Source organism: Eretmochelys imbricata, chromosome 4, assembly GCF_965152235.1.
Source record: "Eretmochelys imbricata isolate rEreImb1 chromosome 4, rEreImb1.hap1, whole genome shotgun sequence".
Classification (NCBI taxonomy): domain Eukaryota; kingdom Metazoa; phylum Chordata; order Testudines; family Cheloniidae; genus Eretmochelys; species Eretmochelys imbricata.
This window is the reverse complement of record NC_135575.1, coordinates 56,838,746-56,858,136: the sequence shown is the minus strand read 5'-3', so window position 1 is coordinate 56,858,136 and position 19,391 is coordinate 56,838,746. Positions and strand designations below refer to the sequence as shown.

The following is a 19,391-nucleotide window of genomic DNA, read 5'->3' as shown; positions in this document are numbered from 1 at the left end:
TTGTTAAAAAACCACCATCTTGTCTTATTCAATTGATTCAGTACACAAACATAAACTTTTGGGAAATCAGTAGTTTTTCCAATTTTTACTCAGGTATTGGGACTAAAGATGGAACAGCAAAAAAGGATAAAGATTTCAAAGGGAAAGCTCAGAGACAAGTCCAGTTTAATCCAGGACAGACCATGGCTACCTGGCGAGTGAGGATAACCATAGATGATGAATATGAAGCATCTGAAACTTTCCAGATCATTTTGTCTGATCCTATCATGGCTGCCCTTGAGTTTCCAGAAATAGCGACAGTTGAAATTGTGGATCCTGGTGACGGTATGTGGCATTTACTGCTCCCCTTCTTCCATTCCGTAACACAAAATTCATGATCCTGAGAAGTGTGGATCACCCTATGATGGGTTGGACACCCCCCCACCCCACCCCACCCCACCCCCGGGATGCCACCTGATGTACTAGGGTTTAACTGAGCCTCTCCTGCTCCACCAGCCTGGATTCCCTCTTCCTGTTTTGCTGAATTAGGCTCTCTGGCCTCTTGCAGCACACACACAGGTAGGGCCATACCCAGCTGCAGACACAGACTGAAGTCAGCTGTGTGTGAGAGGACTCACCCAGTACTCACGTCCACACCCATTTTGGGAGATAAACCCAAAATAATAATGTCTTGCACTATATAGAAAGATCTGCACAGCACAAGCTCATAACATTCACCCTCTTCCTCAATGTGAAAAGAGATATGCGCGACTTCTTGCTTCCCCCCGCCAGTTAGAAATTACATAAACTGGGTTTAATAATAAACAAAACAAATTTTAGTAACTATAAAAGGCAGATTTTAAGTGGCTAAAGGGATAGCAAACAGAACAAAGCAGATTACTAAGCAAATGAAACAAAACACGCAAACTAAGTTTGATTCACTAAAGAAATTGGCTACAAATAGTAGTTCCTTACCCTAAATGTTGTCTCCGGCAGATTACAGAGATTCTTGAAAGCCAGCTGCACAGGCCTGCAGCTTAAAACTTCAGGTATTATTATTACTCACAGGTTAGACAGCCTTCCAGCCTGGGCTTGACTCTTCTCCCCCCAGTTCAGATCTTGTTTCCAGGTGTTTCCCATTGTCTCTTTGGGTGGGGAGGCAGAGGAGAACCATGATGATGTCACTCCCCTGCCTTATATAACTTTTGTGTATGGTGGGAACCCTTTGTCTTCTGATGGAAAAACACTGGCATTCCAAGGTGGGATCCAGTACTAGGTGACTCAGTCACATGTCTCTGCAAGGCCCTAGCAGCCATTACTCGCAGGCTGTTTGGAGTGTCCACAGGAAGACTAAACTGTTTCACAGTCCATTGTCTTTGCTAATGGGCAATCAGCCCTGTCTGGCTTTTCCATTGTTGTACCTGAAGGGCTAGTTGTGGGTGACACCCAAAGTAGCACATTTGAAATACAGATACATGGTCAATATTCCTAACTTCAGATACAGAAATGATACAGGCATACACATTGTATAATCACATTCAGTAAATCATAACCTTTCCAATGATATCTCACATGAGCCATCTTGCATAAATTATATCTCTGTTATGTCATATTCATATCATAAGCATATTTTCATAAAGAACACGGAGAGTAACATCACACACCCACAGCTCCCATGGCAGTCCATGGGCTGAGTCCTGGGGTCTTGATTCAGTTGTTGTGTTGAATCCTGATTCAGGTCAAACTCCCATTGGTTTGAATAGAGCTACACATAAATATACAAGGATTTAGCGCAGCAGATTAAATCTCTCTATTGACCAAATTCATCAATGACATCAGCATTGTACTATACTCTGTCTCTTACACTTTTTGTTTTCCAGAATCTATAGTGTATATTCCCTGGCTGGAGTACAGAGTAGAGGAAGATATTGGTGAGCTGTTAATCCCTGTTAGGAGATCTGGAGATATCAGCCAAGAACTAATGGTCATTTGTTGCACATATCAAGGTATGTTACCTACTAAGATAACAAAGATATACAATGTTGTGCCAGCCCTTACATGGAGTAATAGAGACACTTCATTAATATGAATTTACATATATGTTATGCAATATGCGGCCAGTCTAATGCCTCTTGAAATCAAATGGAAAGGATCCCATTGATTTCAATAAGCTTTGGATCTGATCTTATTTTTGGTTGCAAGTTATCTATTATTTTTCATTTATCAAGTGCCCATCTTAGGGATAGTTTTCAAAAAGTCTTGTATACACTTTCTAAGCAAGATGCTATTGTTATCATCTGTCTGATGCCTTCAGTCTGCCCAATTTCAAAAATTGTGCTTTAATTACTAATAAAATTAAATGCAGAATCTAATACTACAGTATAGAGGAAAATAAGCGATTACAGCTAACATGTATTTTGTTTTTGTCTATATTTCTGAAATTCTCGTTGCCACTAGAGTACTATTTCATCTTTCAAGCAGTGGTTTAGCTGCCCATCTTCCAAGGCGAAATTGCATGGATTCTGTGGCCTGCAAACTCTGGTCCACATGCTTAATTTTATGTACCATGAGTACTTCCATTGATATCGGTGGAACTCTTTAGTGTGTAAATGTAAGCAAATTTGCAGGAATGGGATCCACGTGGCTTAAATACACAAAATTGTAACTAGGGTCACTCATGATAAACTATTTTATGTGTGTTAAAAATGGACTGTGTTTGTGGAGCTTGTGACCATGTTCAGATCAAAAGTTTCTACAATCGGTCTACTTCAGAAATTAATTTACAAGATATATAAACCCAGAAATGTATGCTAAATGCCCCATTGACAATGCCACTGGCTAGGCAATACAGAACTGAAATTCACTGTAGTTTACATTTTAAAATATTCTTTTCAGTGATTGTAGAATCCTCTGGTGCTCTCTGCTTCGCTAAGGACATTCAGGAGTGCATAATTTGGTAGCATTGCTGACACAATTAACTGAAAGATCAGGGCCATAGGGGCTATCTCGGTGTAGGCAGACTGCTTTTCCTGCATGGAGCCCTATTTGGTTTTGGTGGGACTGTAAAGGGATCCACCCACCCACAGTAATTTGTAGGATATGGGCCTTAGCTTGCATTTTTCATTTTAACTTGGGAGTTCATCTGTAAGATAGTTGAGTGAACATTCATAAACAATACCTATAGTACAGGGATCTAAGGGGACCTTGACCTCACAGTTATGCCCTTATTTCATGTGTATCACGTCATAATAGCTATAGTCTCATAGAATGAGAGAATGTAAATACGTTTGTGGTTTCAGCTTAGCCCTTCAAAGAAATCTGCTGGAGTCTTAAAAACTGCACCTTACCAAATACAGGTGACTGTGTGGTAAACCACACAACGTATCTCTTACTAAACACAAAAACCTACATTAAATTAACATTCTTCAGGTTCTAAAGTCAAGCAGTCAAAAGATAGGAAATGCCAGAATTAAGGTTTCCTGTGTAACCATAATTCAGCCCCTTTGTGTGTATATGTTATGATACAATCTTTAATTACATCACCATGTATTATTTTTTTCACTGGGCCCCTGCTTCACTCAGTGCATAGGATGGACCTGCTTTGGGGATGAATCAGGATTGTGTAGTGAAAGAGACTATTGTCTGTAGTTTCTCAAAGTTATAAACAACTGAAAATAGATTCTTATAATGGGACATACGTTGGACAACCTTAATAATAGACTGTGCTACCAACCCCTCCTATGATAAAGGTACCTTCTTACACAGATTACACAGACCTTAGTGGGAGAGGTTGTGAACAGCATATATAAAGAGAGTTGTTGGGGTTTTTCACTTTTAGGAAACACTTTCTGATTTCTACAAAGGCACATGCTGAAAGATTTATAGATCCAGTAAGGCAAGTTGGTTTGTGTTTGTGAAGCATTTCGGCTGTTGGGAAGGAGGAGCCTGTTGAAGTTTCAGATGTTAAATATGTCAGCCCAGCTGTGGGGTCTCATGACAAGATGCAAATATATATATGCAGGTATATCTGCGCTGCAGCTGGGAATGTGCCTCCCAACCTGAGCAGACAGACTCTTGAGCTAACACACTAAAAATAGTCTGAGCTTTGCAGCACCAGCAGACACTCAGGTTAGCATCCTAGCTCACACTCACCCAATCCCCTGGGTCCGAGCTCGGGTGGCTAGCCTGAGCCTCTCCCAGTGCCAGAAAGGCCAGTCTTCTATTTTTAGCATCCTAGCTCAAGCCAAGCTTGTGCGAGTCTGTCTCCTTGGGCAGGGAGTCTTGTTCCCAGCTGCAATGTAGACATATCCTATAAGAGTAGATGACAGCTGCAGAATGCCGACCCAGATCCCAGCTTCCCAAAAAGTGCAGGGATTTCCAGATGCAGCTTCCTGGAATTGTGCTCATTCCTAATTTGATGCTACATATGGAATTACTTTCATAAATAGAGGCAGAGTACTGAGAATTAGATTTGTAGCTGTAGCTCACGAAAGCTCATGCTCAAATAAATTGGTTAGTCTCTAAGGTGCCATAAGTACTCCTTTTCTTTTATCACAGAGCGGTTTTTTGTTTTTAAATCTTAAATTTTCCAACAGAATTTACCTACATAAACAACGCACTCAGGATGATGCTGAAATTTCTGGATCTGTCTGTCAGAGCTGATTATTGTTGAAATTACTATAAATTGAAAAAGGAAGATGACAGAGGAGGGCAAAATGCTGCCTATTGTAATATATACCAGATAACTATTTGATGATGAAAAATAAAATGTACTAGGGGACTAGATTTCATAAAGATAAGGCAATGACCATTAATAAATGAAACTAAGCTTAGATAGATACTGGCATTTAGTCTGAGCAGTGAAATGTGGAGATTTTGATGAGACTCTTTTTCATGTGGAAAGAATTCTTCTATCAGCTAATCATAGCCTGTGATATCAACATCCTGCATGCTCTCTGAGCAGAAAAATGGAAGCTCATTCTCAGTTTTGTAGCCTTTTTTTCTTTTTAACTTCTAGTTCAGAAAGTCTGTTTAAAGTCTTCTCTTTCCATTTTGCTCCTTACCTTGGCTGTCATAGTCAGAAAGCCTCAGTGACTGGCATGAATCTTTAGAAAAGGACTCAAAGGTCATTTGTTCCTTTACGAGAGATTTGCAAGGGTTTACTAGCATTTCCCCTTGCACCGCCCCCCCAACACACTCTTTTGTGGTATGCTGGAGCACAGAAAATCTCACTGAGTGATTTAGGACTTTACATCCCTGTGGATTATCAACCTATCTGGCCTTAGCAATACTGGCCATTTTACCCAAATAGGCAATCAATTACCCTAATTGCTATGTTGTTCTATTTGGCCAGCAAACTGGTTGCAAGTAAAACAGGATTTTATCCAAAGCCCTAAATGTGGCAGCCTCCACTTCACTTCTATTTTTATCCTAATGCATTCCTATCCCTGAAAGTCTCACTTACATGTACCTGTCTGACACATGAAAGACCACGTTCTGCACATTGGGGACCATGGTGTCACTGCAAGATGAGAGTTTGTTCAGCCCTCTGGAGAATCAGCCAGGAATGCAAATTTAAGGTGTTTAATACAGATTTAGTTGTCTCACTTCAGGCATCTAAGTCTTAAATTTTGGCTCACAGTGTTTAGATTAAGTAAATATATTTAAGTCAGCCAGAGTGATTTTTATGTCCTAGTAAATTACAGCGAGTTGGAAGTTGAGTCTGAATTCCTACCATTTGTTTGACTGAGATCATGATCTTAAACTTCAGTGAGCGTTCTGGGTGTGCAATACAAGATCGGCCCTTAAAGGATTTGTTCATAATAAAAATGTAGCAGTTCTAATGAGCAAAAGGATTGATGTAGATTTGTCTAAATGTAGATTTGTCTACTGATCATCAACTTTCAACAGTGTGGAGGTCCAATCCAGGCACCATTTGCAGGCAGAGCACCTATGTGATTTCTCAACTTGATGATAAAATGAAATGGTCTTTTTCTGCCAGGACAGAAAGAAATAGTTGTTTTTTTTCATTACAGTATATTAATTTTTGCATACACACTCTTGACATCCTAGTATTTGAGTATCCTGTACATCAGAGATCAGAAGTAATATTAAATACGTTATAGGCCAAAATCTGCCTTTATCTATACTTGAGCAAGTCCATTGAAGTCAGAATCGTGCTTGAATAACGTCTGCAGGATCTGACCCATAAATGTTAGTTTAAAAAGCAATGCTGCGACTTAAAATTACTTTTCAAAGGGAACTCATTCATTCACTGTTGTGTCAAATGTGTTTTAATAGCTTAAAAAAAGTAACTTCAAGAAGCAAAAGGTTTTTTTTTTTTACTCTTGTGATAACACACACATAGGAGTAAAAATGCAAGTGTCTACCCATTATTCCATGCATATTATTCCAGTCATGAAATATATTAACACTTTATGCAGTTAATTGTGAGAACTCAACAAATTTTTACCTGTGTTTAAGTAATTACTTTTAACATATTTATACTTCAGCACCAGCATAAAATACATTTAAACCATTTTTTGTTGTGTTTCAGCGCAGAAGGAATGGTTTTTTCTCAAGATTCTGATTCCCTTTCATTCATTTTCTCTCTCTCTCTCTTCCCTCTCTCATCTTCCCCCATGTAGGCTCTGCCACAGGCACAAATCCCTCCACTGTGTTATCCTATTCTGACTACATCTCCCGTCCTGAAGATCACACCAGCATCATCCACTTTGATAAGTATGAGAGAGAGAAAACCTGTCGCATCATCATTATTGATGATTCCTTGTATGAGGAAGATGAGACCTTCAATGTCACGCTGAGCTTGCCGATGGGTGGGCAAATCGGTGCTAAATTTCCTAGCACCAAAGTGGTAATCCTGGCTAGCACAGAGGATGGTGAGTAGGCAGAAGTTATTTTATTCTGTAGGGGTTTTCTCTTGTAGATCTTATAGTGCTAGGTGCCTTTTTTTCACCGTATTTTTCCATCACACAAAGACTAAGATTAAACTATTTTATGATACAAGGGCATAGGCCGAGGAGTTAACTGCTTGTTCTATTGAAGTGTAGGTTTAGGATCAAATGGTTATCTGAATCATAGATCTGGGTTTACACTAGCTATTTTCTCACTAAAGTAAAGAGTCCAGGATTACACTGAATTTTATTCCTTGTCTAGGAGTAGACTTGCAATTTTATTAATCAAGGATTGATCTATTAGATTAGACTGGCTATTGTATCACTGAAGTACAAGTCTACGCTTATTTTGAATATTTTGCACAGATGTAGGATTAGTCTAGTTTTTGGAATGCAATCCATATCTAGCATTAGACTTTTTTTCTCTGTGAAGTACCATGCCCTGGATAGAATTTTACTATATATTATTAGGTGAAGTTGAAGATTAGAAGTAGATAGTAGGCTGCTGGGAATGGCTCATTTATTTTGACACCCTGTACCCTGATATGTTTAGTTTAATCACTTTATTAGGAAGATATGGATATTATGTGTTTTTATGAGATGGTGAGAAAGAAAGAAAAAAAATTGGTACAGAGACAGCAAAGGAAGAGCTATGTATTTTAGCTGCATAGTTTATTGGATGTATTTCAATACTGATCTTCACTGTCCATGCTAATCCAGTCCTTTTTTTATCAGAATCTAATTGTGCTGTTTTAGGCAGAGATTTTGTAAGGAGAGTCTTTAGGGTTTAGGCTCTGACTATAAAACAATTTTTCACTTGTGATAGAAACAGGATTTGAACCTTGAGCTTTAGAGGTAATAGGCTAGTGCACTAACTAACCACAGCACCTTACTATACTCCATAGTTTTAGGTGTAGGAGTAGGGCATCTATTGAACTCTTGAAGCAGTGATTTGTGTTTTTAGTGAGGCTCAAGGCCTACCACTCCTTTCAATAGTCATGGGAATTTTGGGCCTACCTTTCTATGCTCCACAATAAAAATGTATTTCACTGTGTTAAATGAAGCAGAGATGTTAATAAAACCAAGATCCAGAAACAAGCATTACTATTAAGTATTGTTTGTGTCTACCTTCTTGTCCTGTCCTGCAGAAATTCAGCTATTCAAGACAGACACTAGCAAATTGATATGTGGACAGATCCTATGTTGTTTTCTCAAATGAAGAAAAGAGGAGAATGGGTCATATTGATCGCTGGTGTAATTCTCCTGAAGCTAGTGAAGTTAAATCAGGGATGAATTTGGCCAAGGTATTTCGGTTAATGAAAATATAATGGTCTTTCACTAGATGAGGCTTGTCTAAAAGCCATTATAATTTCTGCTGACAGTGACAGTGACATCGCTGCTTCTTTATCCTATTTTGGGATCAGGAGGAGAGTATAAAGGAGGAAGTAAGCCATCATGAAAAGAAAAGAGCTTTTCCAGATTTAAAAACCAGATTTTTACCTTCATGAAAAAAAATTCATTTAGTAGCTGTAGCTAAAAACTGCTTCCCGTGCTATGTGCTTGTCTCAAGCGTAATGCCATCAAAGGGTGCAACTGAGAATTGCCACTGTTTTGCAGCATGCCTCTTATGGGTCCTTGATTTGGCGTCGGGCTATTCTGCTTGTCTCTTTTAGTCATAGAACTTTCTAAGGCCTCAGTCCAGCGTAAGTATATGCTTAACTATAATTGAGTTCCATTGACTTCAAAGTGAAACATGTTCCCTTCAGATTTCAAGAGAGGAGTTTTTGAGAGCTAACAGTAGTCTGAGGAAGTGGTATTTAGGCAAAATCTGGATTTCATTTCCGCTGTGGTTTGACGTTTGTATCTCAGATGGAACTAGGGCTTGGGCTTAGGTTCAAAAATCTTGTGAATTGTCCTTGGAGGAGTTTGATCGAAAATAACTGAAGTCTTCTGAGACTGGATGATTTCATGAGATTTCAGTCATCCTGAGCCAAATCTGAACTGGATCCAGAAAACAGGCCCCTGCTGTTGTGGGATCTGATCTGGAATCTAAAACTGCATAGGTGGTTTTGGATCTAGAGATGAGAAGCTGAACAACTTTTTGTCTCCCAAATTTTGGTAGCTGGTGTTGGATATGAGCTTTGGACCTGGAATTAGTACTGTCCCTATGTCATATTATTGCTTTATAATTTATGGCACATTGCCTCCTCCCGCCACCCCACTCAGCTTCATCAATATTTAGGTTTTCTTGTATTTTATGGTGGGCTAGCTATGGCAATATATTTTGCTATCCTTATTGCTGCAGGTATTATATGTGACTCTCTTTTCCAAATCAGTTGTTTCTTTAGGATAGTCTAAGTTATACTTAATCGTGCCTCATCAAGGGAGGGATGGATAAGATGACCTCTTGAGGTCCCTTCCAGCATTACGTTTTTATGATTTTAAATAAAACATTTTTATCTTTTTTTCCCTTTTGGGGAGATTACCTTTTTGTTTGTTTCAAGTTAATAAAGTTTGTCTAATAGCCATCCTTCTCCAACCTATTATTTCAGACAGTGTTTAAGGGTAAAATTGTGGATCCACTGAATGGCAAAACTCCCACTGACTTCATTGGAGTCAGGATTTCAGTCAGTACCTTTTCCTACAGAACAAAATCCTGATCCAACAAATGGACATAATGCTTACTACAGCGAGTAGTCCCTTTAAAGTCACAGGAACTTCTCATAGTAGGAAGCACTGGTAGTGTTTGCAAGATCATCTCTTCATTTGTTTTAAAAAAACATCTTTTGTAAAATAGAACACAACAAAACAGAACACGTGGGCCAAATTGACATTTCAAATTGTTACGCTTAATGGGATTTGCAGGCACTCTCAAACCAGAAAAATGCCTCTTTCCTACTGGAATAATAATGATAGCTTTTAAAAGTCAAAAACTACACAGATACAAAGAGCATGCCCAAGCCTCCCAAATAATGTGTTTAATTTCTTTGGTAACTCATCACAGAGTTCTTTGACCAAATTACTCATGACTAGATGCACTGTGCCACAGTTCTGTTAGTCCTCTGAGCTGCACCAAAGCCTAATGGAAGGAGCAAATGAGAGGGTCTGACAAAAACAAATGAAAGTGGACTCTAGCGCGAGTGGTAAAGTTGCTATCATGGTGCCTGCTTCTCCACTGCTTTTTACCTTGTGTGATGATTTATACCTCTGAAAAGTGCGTGTGAATGGTTCCTATTTTGATTGAGACCGTTCCATAGCCACAATGCCCTCACTTTGTGCAGATGTAAATGACTACCCAAAGTGCAAGGCAGTGGAGGATCAGGCCCACAGTCAGACAAAATGTTTTGCAGTAACTGAACCCAAAACTTGAAATGCATTTTAGGCTTGTGGCCTTTTGAATTCAAAACAGTTGTCCTACTACAGTACAATATCAAAAAAAAAAAAAAAAAACCCAACAAACCCTTGTTGTGGCCTCAGTAAGGTAAATTGTGTTCTGGGAGCTCTAGTATACAAGCTGACCCCTTTTATAGGTATTTCCATTTGTTACTCCAGAGTTAGGATGTCAGCCTTCAGCAGCAGCTTATAAACATGGTATTGAAGGGAAAGATCCAGTGCATGAAATTATCCATTTGATAACATTCCCGCTTACTGCACTCCTAGAAGAAATGGTCAGTGTTGGGGAGCATGAGCTAAGCCAAAAACAGTCCATAGTTGGCTCAAATAGAGGCACCTCCATGTATAAAAGGATTTGATTTTACAAGAAAAGATGCCGTTAAGTGGTTGCATGGTGCAGAAGGTTGCTGCACTCCAGCACAAGTCTGAGTGGAGATTGCACTTGGGGGCAGATAAGATTAAGGGGTAGTGCTAGCCATAGTCCTCCACGCTGAACGGTACAGTCTCCGCTCTGAAAGCCCTTTAGCTGCAAGTGCACAGGGTACAAATGGGGTGAGATGTGAGTAGAGAACAGATGTGTCTGAGAAGACAGACTTTAGCACTCAGATAAGTGCATAATATCAGCCTGTATGGGATTGATCTAGTACCATTGAAGTCACTGGGAATTTTGCCATTGGTTTCAATGAGAGTAGGATCAGACCCTTAGAGGGGCTATGTAGGTAGAAGCATGATCCTTATCATTCTAATAAGAAACTTAGCAAGGCCTTCTCCCCCTACGCTTTAATAGTCATGCGCAACTTGGCAGCCACACTGCACTTCTCTCACTAATGCTGCATCAGGCTCCCCATGCACTACCTGTACCAATAATCATTTTTTACCGTGCACTTATATGCACAACACTCAGTAACTGCACTGTGCACGATCAAGCCCAAAGAATTTATTTTATTTTATTTTATTTTTTAAGATTTGGTTTAAAAGATTTCTTTCCAGAGAATTCCTGAAAGTAAAGAGACAAAGTGTTGGGTTTTATTTCCTGTGTCTGTTGCTTTACACTTCTCAAAATGCTTAATGGAACAGGTTTGGGTTATCGGATAGTCCATTATCAAACGTGTCAGCGCTAAGTTATATATTTGATCACTAGAGCCTTGAACTAAGGGGCCGATCGACATAAGCATTTCTAAAGCTCCAACAATCAGTGAGAGTCACAGAGCCACATGTGGTAACCAGTCTAAGCTTTCTCCTTACAACAGAAAGAAAGTGAATTCAAATGTTAGCAGTAAAAATTGCAGGTGTTTGCAGAAAGTTTTATTACCTCATTAGTGTTATTTAAATATTTATATGGCACCTTTAACAAATTAAACAATGTCTTACAGAAAATCTGTTCTAACAGTAAAGACGGTGTAGCTGAGGTAAATGTTAGCCGTTCAAGCACCAGTGCAATAATTTGAGTCCTTATTCCCTTTCTGTAAGTCTAGTATGGGGGCTAGAGAAAAGGTAAAGAGATGGTGTTCAGTCACAGATCCATGTTACGGTTAGGGTAGGTACGAGACAGCACTAGTATCTTGCAAGTAGCTCTAATGAGATTTCTGCCCAGTCTCAAAAATCTTGTGAGATCACCAGATTCCATGAGATTTTTCACTATCTTGAACCAAAATCTTGTGGAATTTTTGGCTGCTTCCAAACATTGGCCCCTTCAGGTTTTGGTTCTGACATGGGACCACCATCACAGGAGCTGATTCATATGCAGTCATGCTCTCCTTCAGACTCTGAAGGGTTTCAGATCTGAGGTTCTAGTTTTGACCCATCTTTACTTGGGATACATATATATTTTTCATGTTATAATGGAGTGAATGTTAAAAAGAGCTTGAAATGGATTTGAATGGAGTTGAGAGGCATATATCAAGTGGTTCCTTAAAATGAAGAGCTTTATAATGAGACATCCTGTAATTGTTTATTGAAATAATATTTCTACTAGAATTTTCTGTCACTTCTCCTAGGCCCCAATCCTGCAACAGCATGTGCAGTTGAAGTCAATGGGGCTCTACACAGATGCAGGGCTCTGCCTGCCAGTGTTGTTGCAGGATCGGGGCCTTCATTATGCTACTCTGTACCTGTATTGACATTAGGGTGACCAGATGGCAATTGTGAAAAAAACGGGACGGGGGTGGGGGGGTAATAGGCTCCTGTATAAGAAAAAGTCCCAAAAAACGGGGCTGTCCCTTTAAAAATGGGACATCTGGTCACCCTAATTGACATCTTTTATGTGTTCTAAATACCCAGAGAAAACTCAAAATTCGGTCTCAGGACTCATGTAAAGCCTCCATAGGCACCAGTTTGATTTAACTCAACAGATGAAAAGATTTAAAGCATAAGCATATCTAAAGCTAATTAGTACTCCACATACCAGTAACATCACAGGTAGCATTTAAGTAAAGGAAACTGTTTGTTCAAATACTAAAGAAAAAAGAAGTAGCAGAAACAGGTAGTCAAGACAAAATGCCAGTCCTTTGATCTAAGTTCTCTACATACAAGTAGACAATGGGGGTTTTGTAATGGGTCCTTGATCATATCCTAGTAAACTCTAGGTTCTATATCTTTTTCATATTATGTGGCAACATGCTGTCTGACTGTGTGTAACTGAAAAAAGGAACCAGTTGTTCAGTAATGAGCTTTGAAGAAAGAGGTGCAAACAATTTATAATTTTATAAGTAAGCAGAAATCTTCATCAGCTCTTTGGCAGTGCCTGAGTAGCATCACAAACAGAGAAGGTTTCAGGACCATAACTTTGTTTTTTCGATAGTTAAGAGAATGCCAGGTTGTCTGCGCTGAGCAAACACTTTATAGGCCTTTTTGAAAACTAGGATATGGATTTTGAATGAATGGTTTGTTTATGGCAATTCATGGCCATCAGTAAAGATTATTAGTTAGCTTAGAAGCCATTCTACTTCATGTAATCAAGTGGTTAGTAATTAAACTGATAGTTTCTTCATTGGCAGGAATGGAAAGGGATAGGAAAGAAGAGGATAAAAACTTGCATGACCTCCTTTGTTAGAGTTGCTTTCTTTATTAATCCGCTGCATTTCAAGATAAACTACTTTGGCTGGGATCCCTCCACCCTCTTTGACTTAATATCAGCTGTTTAAAATCCAAATGATATGTTTATCTTTGTAAATTGAGTTACCTCTATAGAAAATTCTACCCAGGCATTTTAGGGGACATACTAGCACATGTCCTCTGAATGCAAAGAATTTTTACAAAAAAATCATGGTCATTAAAACTAGGGGAATTTCTTTGATCACGTCATTGGGGACAAACAAGAAAGGTAGAGTTTCCTTCTATTCTCCCATAAGAATTAGCATAACCTTCCCTGGTAAATGGGGAATGTACCATTACAGGGATTATATGGCAAGGCCACACAGACTAAATCCTGGATAAGAGAAAAATGCTATACTGTCTATTTCTTGGGGAATTGTTCAGGACTGCGTGATCCCAGAGTCAAATGGCTTGTTGTAGAGTTTTAAGACCAACATACTTTCTTGATTCATCTGTTAGAGTTACATTGATTTTATTTGACAGCTAACAAATTACTGCCTCTTACTCATACAGATTCCAAAGTCATCAACAGGGATCAGTCTAGCAATTTTGGTATCAAATCAGAAGGGCCTTGTCTACTATACTAAAGTACTACTGTTGGTTTCTGCAGACAGCCACTAGATGGCGACATCACATGCGCTGAACCAGGCTAGAGCTGCTCTGCATTATGTTTTCTGGTAACAGCCCCACCCGTGTCAAGGAGGATCTCCAGATGTCTATTGCAGATAGGTTTATGAACGCTTTGTGCATCAGAGCAGTGCAAAAAGGCCAAAATCTGGCCCTGTAGCTCTAAGGTAGAACCACAGCATACTTTGTTGTAAGCAAACACAGTAGATCATAACTCCCACTGGATTTATGGGCACTATGGGCTGTAGGTGCTGTTTGCCGAGCTGAGCTGAGAGCTAGTGACTTCAGTACACTGGCAATGTATGAATGTTAAAATGATAGAACAGCTTAGGCTCATTGGTCTTTCCCGTTCCTATACTGTGTGGTGCCCTGCTTCTTTGTCTTTATAATAAGTGTCATCACTGAAAGCATTGCCTCAGCAGCAATTTCCCCAGGCCAGAGTTAGCTACATCTTATGGTGATTTAACGAACCAGATTCTTCAGGATTTGTAAGTACCACTGATGTAACATGGGATCTGATTTGCACTGGCTTTCTCACCAACCATAGGGAAGTGTGTGACTTCCATGAGACCATTTTCTTTCATAGGGTTGCTCTGGATTACCTCAGCGTCACTGAGATTGTAATCTAACTCATGGATGGGCAGCTTTAAGGTTGTAACAACACTGCTAGGTGGGGCCTGGCCAGAACCTGATTGTTTGGGAGCTGAGAGCCAATCAGCCAGTGGGGAGGCAATCACTGGACCTGGATGGCATGAGGTGGAGTTGGAGCCTGTGTTGACGGGAAGGCAGCCAAGCCAAGCAGTATGAGTCAGGAGCAGCTGTACTAAAAGACTGACTCTCTCAGTGCCTTGGCTCAATCTTAAAATAAATAAATACATTCTAGGGGCGACCCTAACAGCAGGCCAAATAAAATGATCTGATAGAGTAGATGCAGTCCTCCTGCTGCAAGCTGCCGATCCGTGATCTAACTCATTGGCTTTGATTTGTTACTGTTTTGGTTTGGCTTCACAGTTATAATTTTACAAAAAGCATGTGGCTTTAACTCAGTTGGGAATCTACTCCCTGTGTATTGGTTATCTGTTATCAAGACAGAAGAAGGCATATGTTAGATAGGCTTCTGTTCCTCTCCAATTATTTTTAAGATCAGCTTTATAGAGGGTACTGGCTGTACGTTTAGGTCCACGTAGTAAGAGTGGATTATGTTTCAGAGACAAGCGATTAAAGCCCTGTAATAATTGAGGCGTGACAAGTGTCATGTTCCTTAAGGTCATTTCTGATTCATAGTCTACTGACTAATTGTTTATATGGCTGCTACTTCTAGGAGAATAAGTGTATCTAGATTAAAATAACTGATCTAATACTGATAATGCTAAAATTCCAAGTCTGGTCTAAGGACACACAGTATGTACATAAACACAAGGAACTATTCTCTTGAGACATATTGTGATTGCATGAAAAACAAATTCATTTGAATTATGAGAAGTACATAGTTAGAAACTTACAGTAACCACAAATATTAGAAATTAAGAACAGTGTTTTAATACGTATTTTTGTTTTTCATTGTTGTTAGACTTAGGCTCAGAAGTCCCAATCTAGATCATTTTCTGATTGCACTAGGCAATAGACATACATTAGACAGTATAAAGAAAAGGAGTACTTGTGGCACCTTAGAGACTAACCAATTTATTTGAGCATGAGCTTTCGTGAGCTACAGCTCACTTCATCATAGACAGTATGCGCCAGTCCCAAAAAACTTACAATCCAGTTTAAGACAAGGTTTTACAATGGGAATGACAAACAGTAGATAGCATCAGGGGAGGAAGAACAATGCAATAACCAGATCATCAAATTTTCATTGTCCCATTTCCAAACTATAGGCTCATTTTCAATGGAAGCAGTGTTGATCCCTTAAGTTGTAATGAGTTTGCAGTACATGTATTTGTAGACACATGTGGATTAAAAGAAAATGCTACTCTTCTCTTAGTTAAGGAGCCTGACCAGTGGTGCAAGTAGGGTGGTACGGTACGCCGTACCAGTAAGATATTTATAGCTGGTACAGCATACCAGAAAGACACAGGAGGAGCCCAGACCCAGCCCTCCACCAGCTGGCTCTCCTGAGTCCTCCTGCCTGGGGTCTGTACAGCAGCCCTGCCGGAGGACAGGGCTGGGGCAGAGGGTGGAACAACAGCCCCGCTGGAGGAGCCGCACATTCTGCTCCTTTTGCTGCTGCGGTTCCTGGGAGAGCCCTGCGAAAGGAGCAGAACATGGGGCTGCTGGGCAGCCCCATGCCAGCAGCAACTTCGGCGCGGCTGTACTGCCCCCAGCCCAGCCCCCAGCCCTTCCACACAGCTGTGTCTCTTGAGTCCTCCTGCCTGGGGTCTGCACAGCAGAAGTCTCCAGCACAGCCGGAGGAGGACTGAGCCCCCCCGGTAACGTGGGATTGATGTGGATCATGGGGAGTGGATGGGGAGAGTGTGGGGGCTCTGGGCTGGGGGCCGTGTGGGAAGGAGTCGCATGGGGGGGGGTCATGTGGGGAGGTCACATGCTCCCCCTTTGTGTCCCTCCCATGAGTGCAGCATACCGGCAAGAAATTATTTCTGCTTGCACCACTGAGCCTGACATATGAAGGTTGAGCTCAAGACAATTATCCTGGGCTGCAAGAAAGTTAAATTGCTTGATCTCTTGAAATTTTAAAGGAATTTACCATTCATACTTCAAAACCTGTTAAGCCACGTGTTAGAAAGTGGACATATGGTATTTGAAAGCCAATTTCTATGTCAATAGAGCAAATGAACCAGGCTAATTTCAACTAAGTCCAGTATCTGGGACAATCTCTTTTTGTGGCGAGAAGAAGAGAAGGGAAGAGAAATTGCACAGCTTATTAGCTATCCTTCTAGGGCAGTGGTTCTCAAACATTTTTTCAAAAGCACAATATAAATAGTTTATCTCAACTGTAATCATTCTAATTGTTTGGGGAGCGCAATTTTACAGAAATTGTGATTTTACTGATCTTGTTCACAAAGTATACTTGTCATTGTGCAATATATTATAGTCCCTAGAACAGTGGTTCTCAACTGTGGTCCACCGCTTGTTCAGGGAAAGCCCCTGGCGGGCCAGGCTGATTTGTTTACCTGCCGTGTCCGCAGATTTGGCCGATCGTGGCTCCTACTGGCCATGGTTCACCGCTTCAGGCCAATGGGGGCTGCAGGAAGCGGCATGGGCCGAGGGATGTGCTGGCCGCCCTTCCCACAGCCCTCATTAGCCTGGAGCAGCGAACAGCGGCCAGTGGGAGCCGTGATCGGCCGAACCTGCAGACGCGGCAGGTAAACAAACCGGCCCAGCCCGCCAGGGGCTTTCCCTGAACAAGCGGTGGACCACAGCTGAGAACCACTGTTCTAGGGACTATAATACATTGCACAATGACAAGTGTACTTTGTGAACAAGATCAGTAAAATCACAATTTCTGTAAAATTGCGCTCCCCAAACAATTAGAATGATTACAGTTGAGATAAACTATTTATATTGTGCTTTAGAAAAAATGTTTATTCCCTGTCCATTCAGAGTCAATGGGTCAGATTCTGATTCCGGGGGTGTGGGGGAGTGTTCTAATGGAGTAGTAATTATGGTCACCACAGTGCCCGAAATGTGATCCAGCAGAGCACCAAAAACTTCTGTTTTAAAAGCTACGGAAGTCTGCACATTTCTGAAGGGAAAAAGCGAAGTGATTACTGCCTTTACTGTTGTAAACAAAAGCCCCTGGTTTCATACCGAAATCTCTCCTTGGATTTCTCCATCCCAAAATGTCTATATTTTGGTAGTCTTACTACTACACAGTCTGTTGAGGAAGAATTTATTTTTGTTTATTTAAATCTAATCTGTCAAAAGGCTGGAAGTAAATATGCATGAAGCCTCAGTTGGAACACTTGTACCTTCCTTAATAATACGTGCCAGGTTCCCTGACTCCTCTTCAGCAACCGAGAGTCTCTTGTGATTATTAGGTTTTACTCAGCAAAAAGAAAAGGAGGACTTGTGGCACCTTAGAGACTGCTCAAATAAATTTGTTAGTCTCTAAGGTGCCACAAGTACTCCTTTTTTTTTTGCGGATACAGACTAACATGACTGCTACTCTGAAACCTGTCGGTTAGTAAAGTAACACAGGAGTTCACAGTTCAGTGATTCGACACAATTCCTGCAAGTACCTAAAGATGTCTGACAGCTTGGGTGGCAAATGTTTGGACGTAGGCCAGATGGTTATTTGATTTTTCTCTCTCTCTCTCTCTGTCGGTGGGTGGCAGATACTGCCTGTGGCAAGGGTTAGTTGAAAGATGCTGCTCCCATTCTCGAAAGACACAGCTAAATTCTTTTCCTGGCTCTGCCACTGACTCCCTGTCCAGAGTTGGACAAGTCACTTGTAACCATTTTTGAAAATTTGGGTATTAGTTTGAAGTGGCTTCATTTTTGGGAGCCCAACATGATAGACTAGGACCTGATTTTCAAAGGTGCTAAGCACCCACAACTAAATTCACTGGGAGCTGTGCAGGCTCAGCACCTCTGAAAATCAGGCCCTAGTTATCACCATCTGGGTGCCGAAAACCAAGCCACCCTGCATTACTGGCCATTTATGGGAATTTGGGCTTTAGCCCCTCTGTGCCTCAGTTTCCCCCGCTATTCAGTGAAGTTAATGGCACTTACGCAGCTTTCCTCTGAGAGGTACTATATAAGTGCAAAGTATTAAACTGGCATCTAAATTTTCATGCCACTAAAGTGATTACCATTAAAAAGGTACCGGTTTCCGTGTGAAAACAGATCGTATTACCTGGATATTACCGGTGTTCCCTATACTAGGCATTAATACATACCAGTAAGAATATGTAGCATGGGAAAAACTTGTCAAGCTGTAGTAACCCTGATTTCAGATAATACATGTCATAATATAAAGACAGCTATTGTTTAGATGACAGAAGTAGCTGAAGCTGTGAATAGAGGTTAGGAGACACTGTATGTAGTGTTATACTTTCCTATAGTGCAAAGTACCCCCAGTGCAGGCTTCATGCTTTTTGGTTGGGACTCCGAGGACATTGCTTACCTCCACAAGCCACCCTGATTTGCCAAAAGCTGCTAAATTACTGCTAGTTTGAAACAGTCTTGTGATGTTTGATCTCTTACTCTAAACAACAGGGTGACTGCTTAAGCCCATTTTAACTTTGACCTTTTCCTTGATCTGGATCTTAAGACTCTGTCCCCTCCCCATTAAAAATTAAGGCCAGTTTGTTATGTGGGGGGGTGGAGGGGGGAAGGATCGCAGGAGAGAGAGAAGAAAGATTAAGTTTTAAACTGCCATGTCCATGTCAAAATTTTGCTTTGATAATAATTAAAAACAGATCT

General features: G+C 40.5%; 1 protein-coding gene across 1 annotated transcript in view; it reads left to right on the top strand.

Moving 5' to 3' along the window:
* The window catches only part of FREM3 (FRAS1 related extracellular matrix 3), a 109,600-nt gene that overhangs the window by 52,789 nt on the left and 37,420 nt on the right, over window positions 1-19,391 (top strand). The window contains 3 exon segments of the mRNA XM_077814453.1: window positions 94-324; window positions 1,860-1,985; window positions 6,627-6,878. Of these exon segments, the coding sequence (XP_077670579.1) occupies window positions 94-324; window positions 1,860-1,985; window positions 6,627-6,878 (609 nt within the window).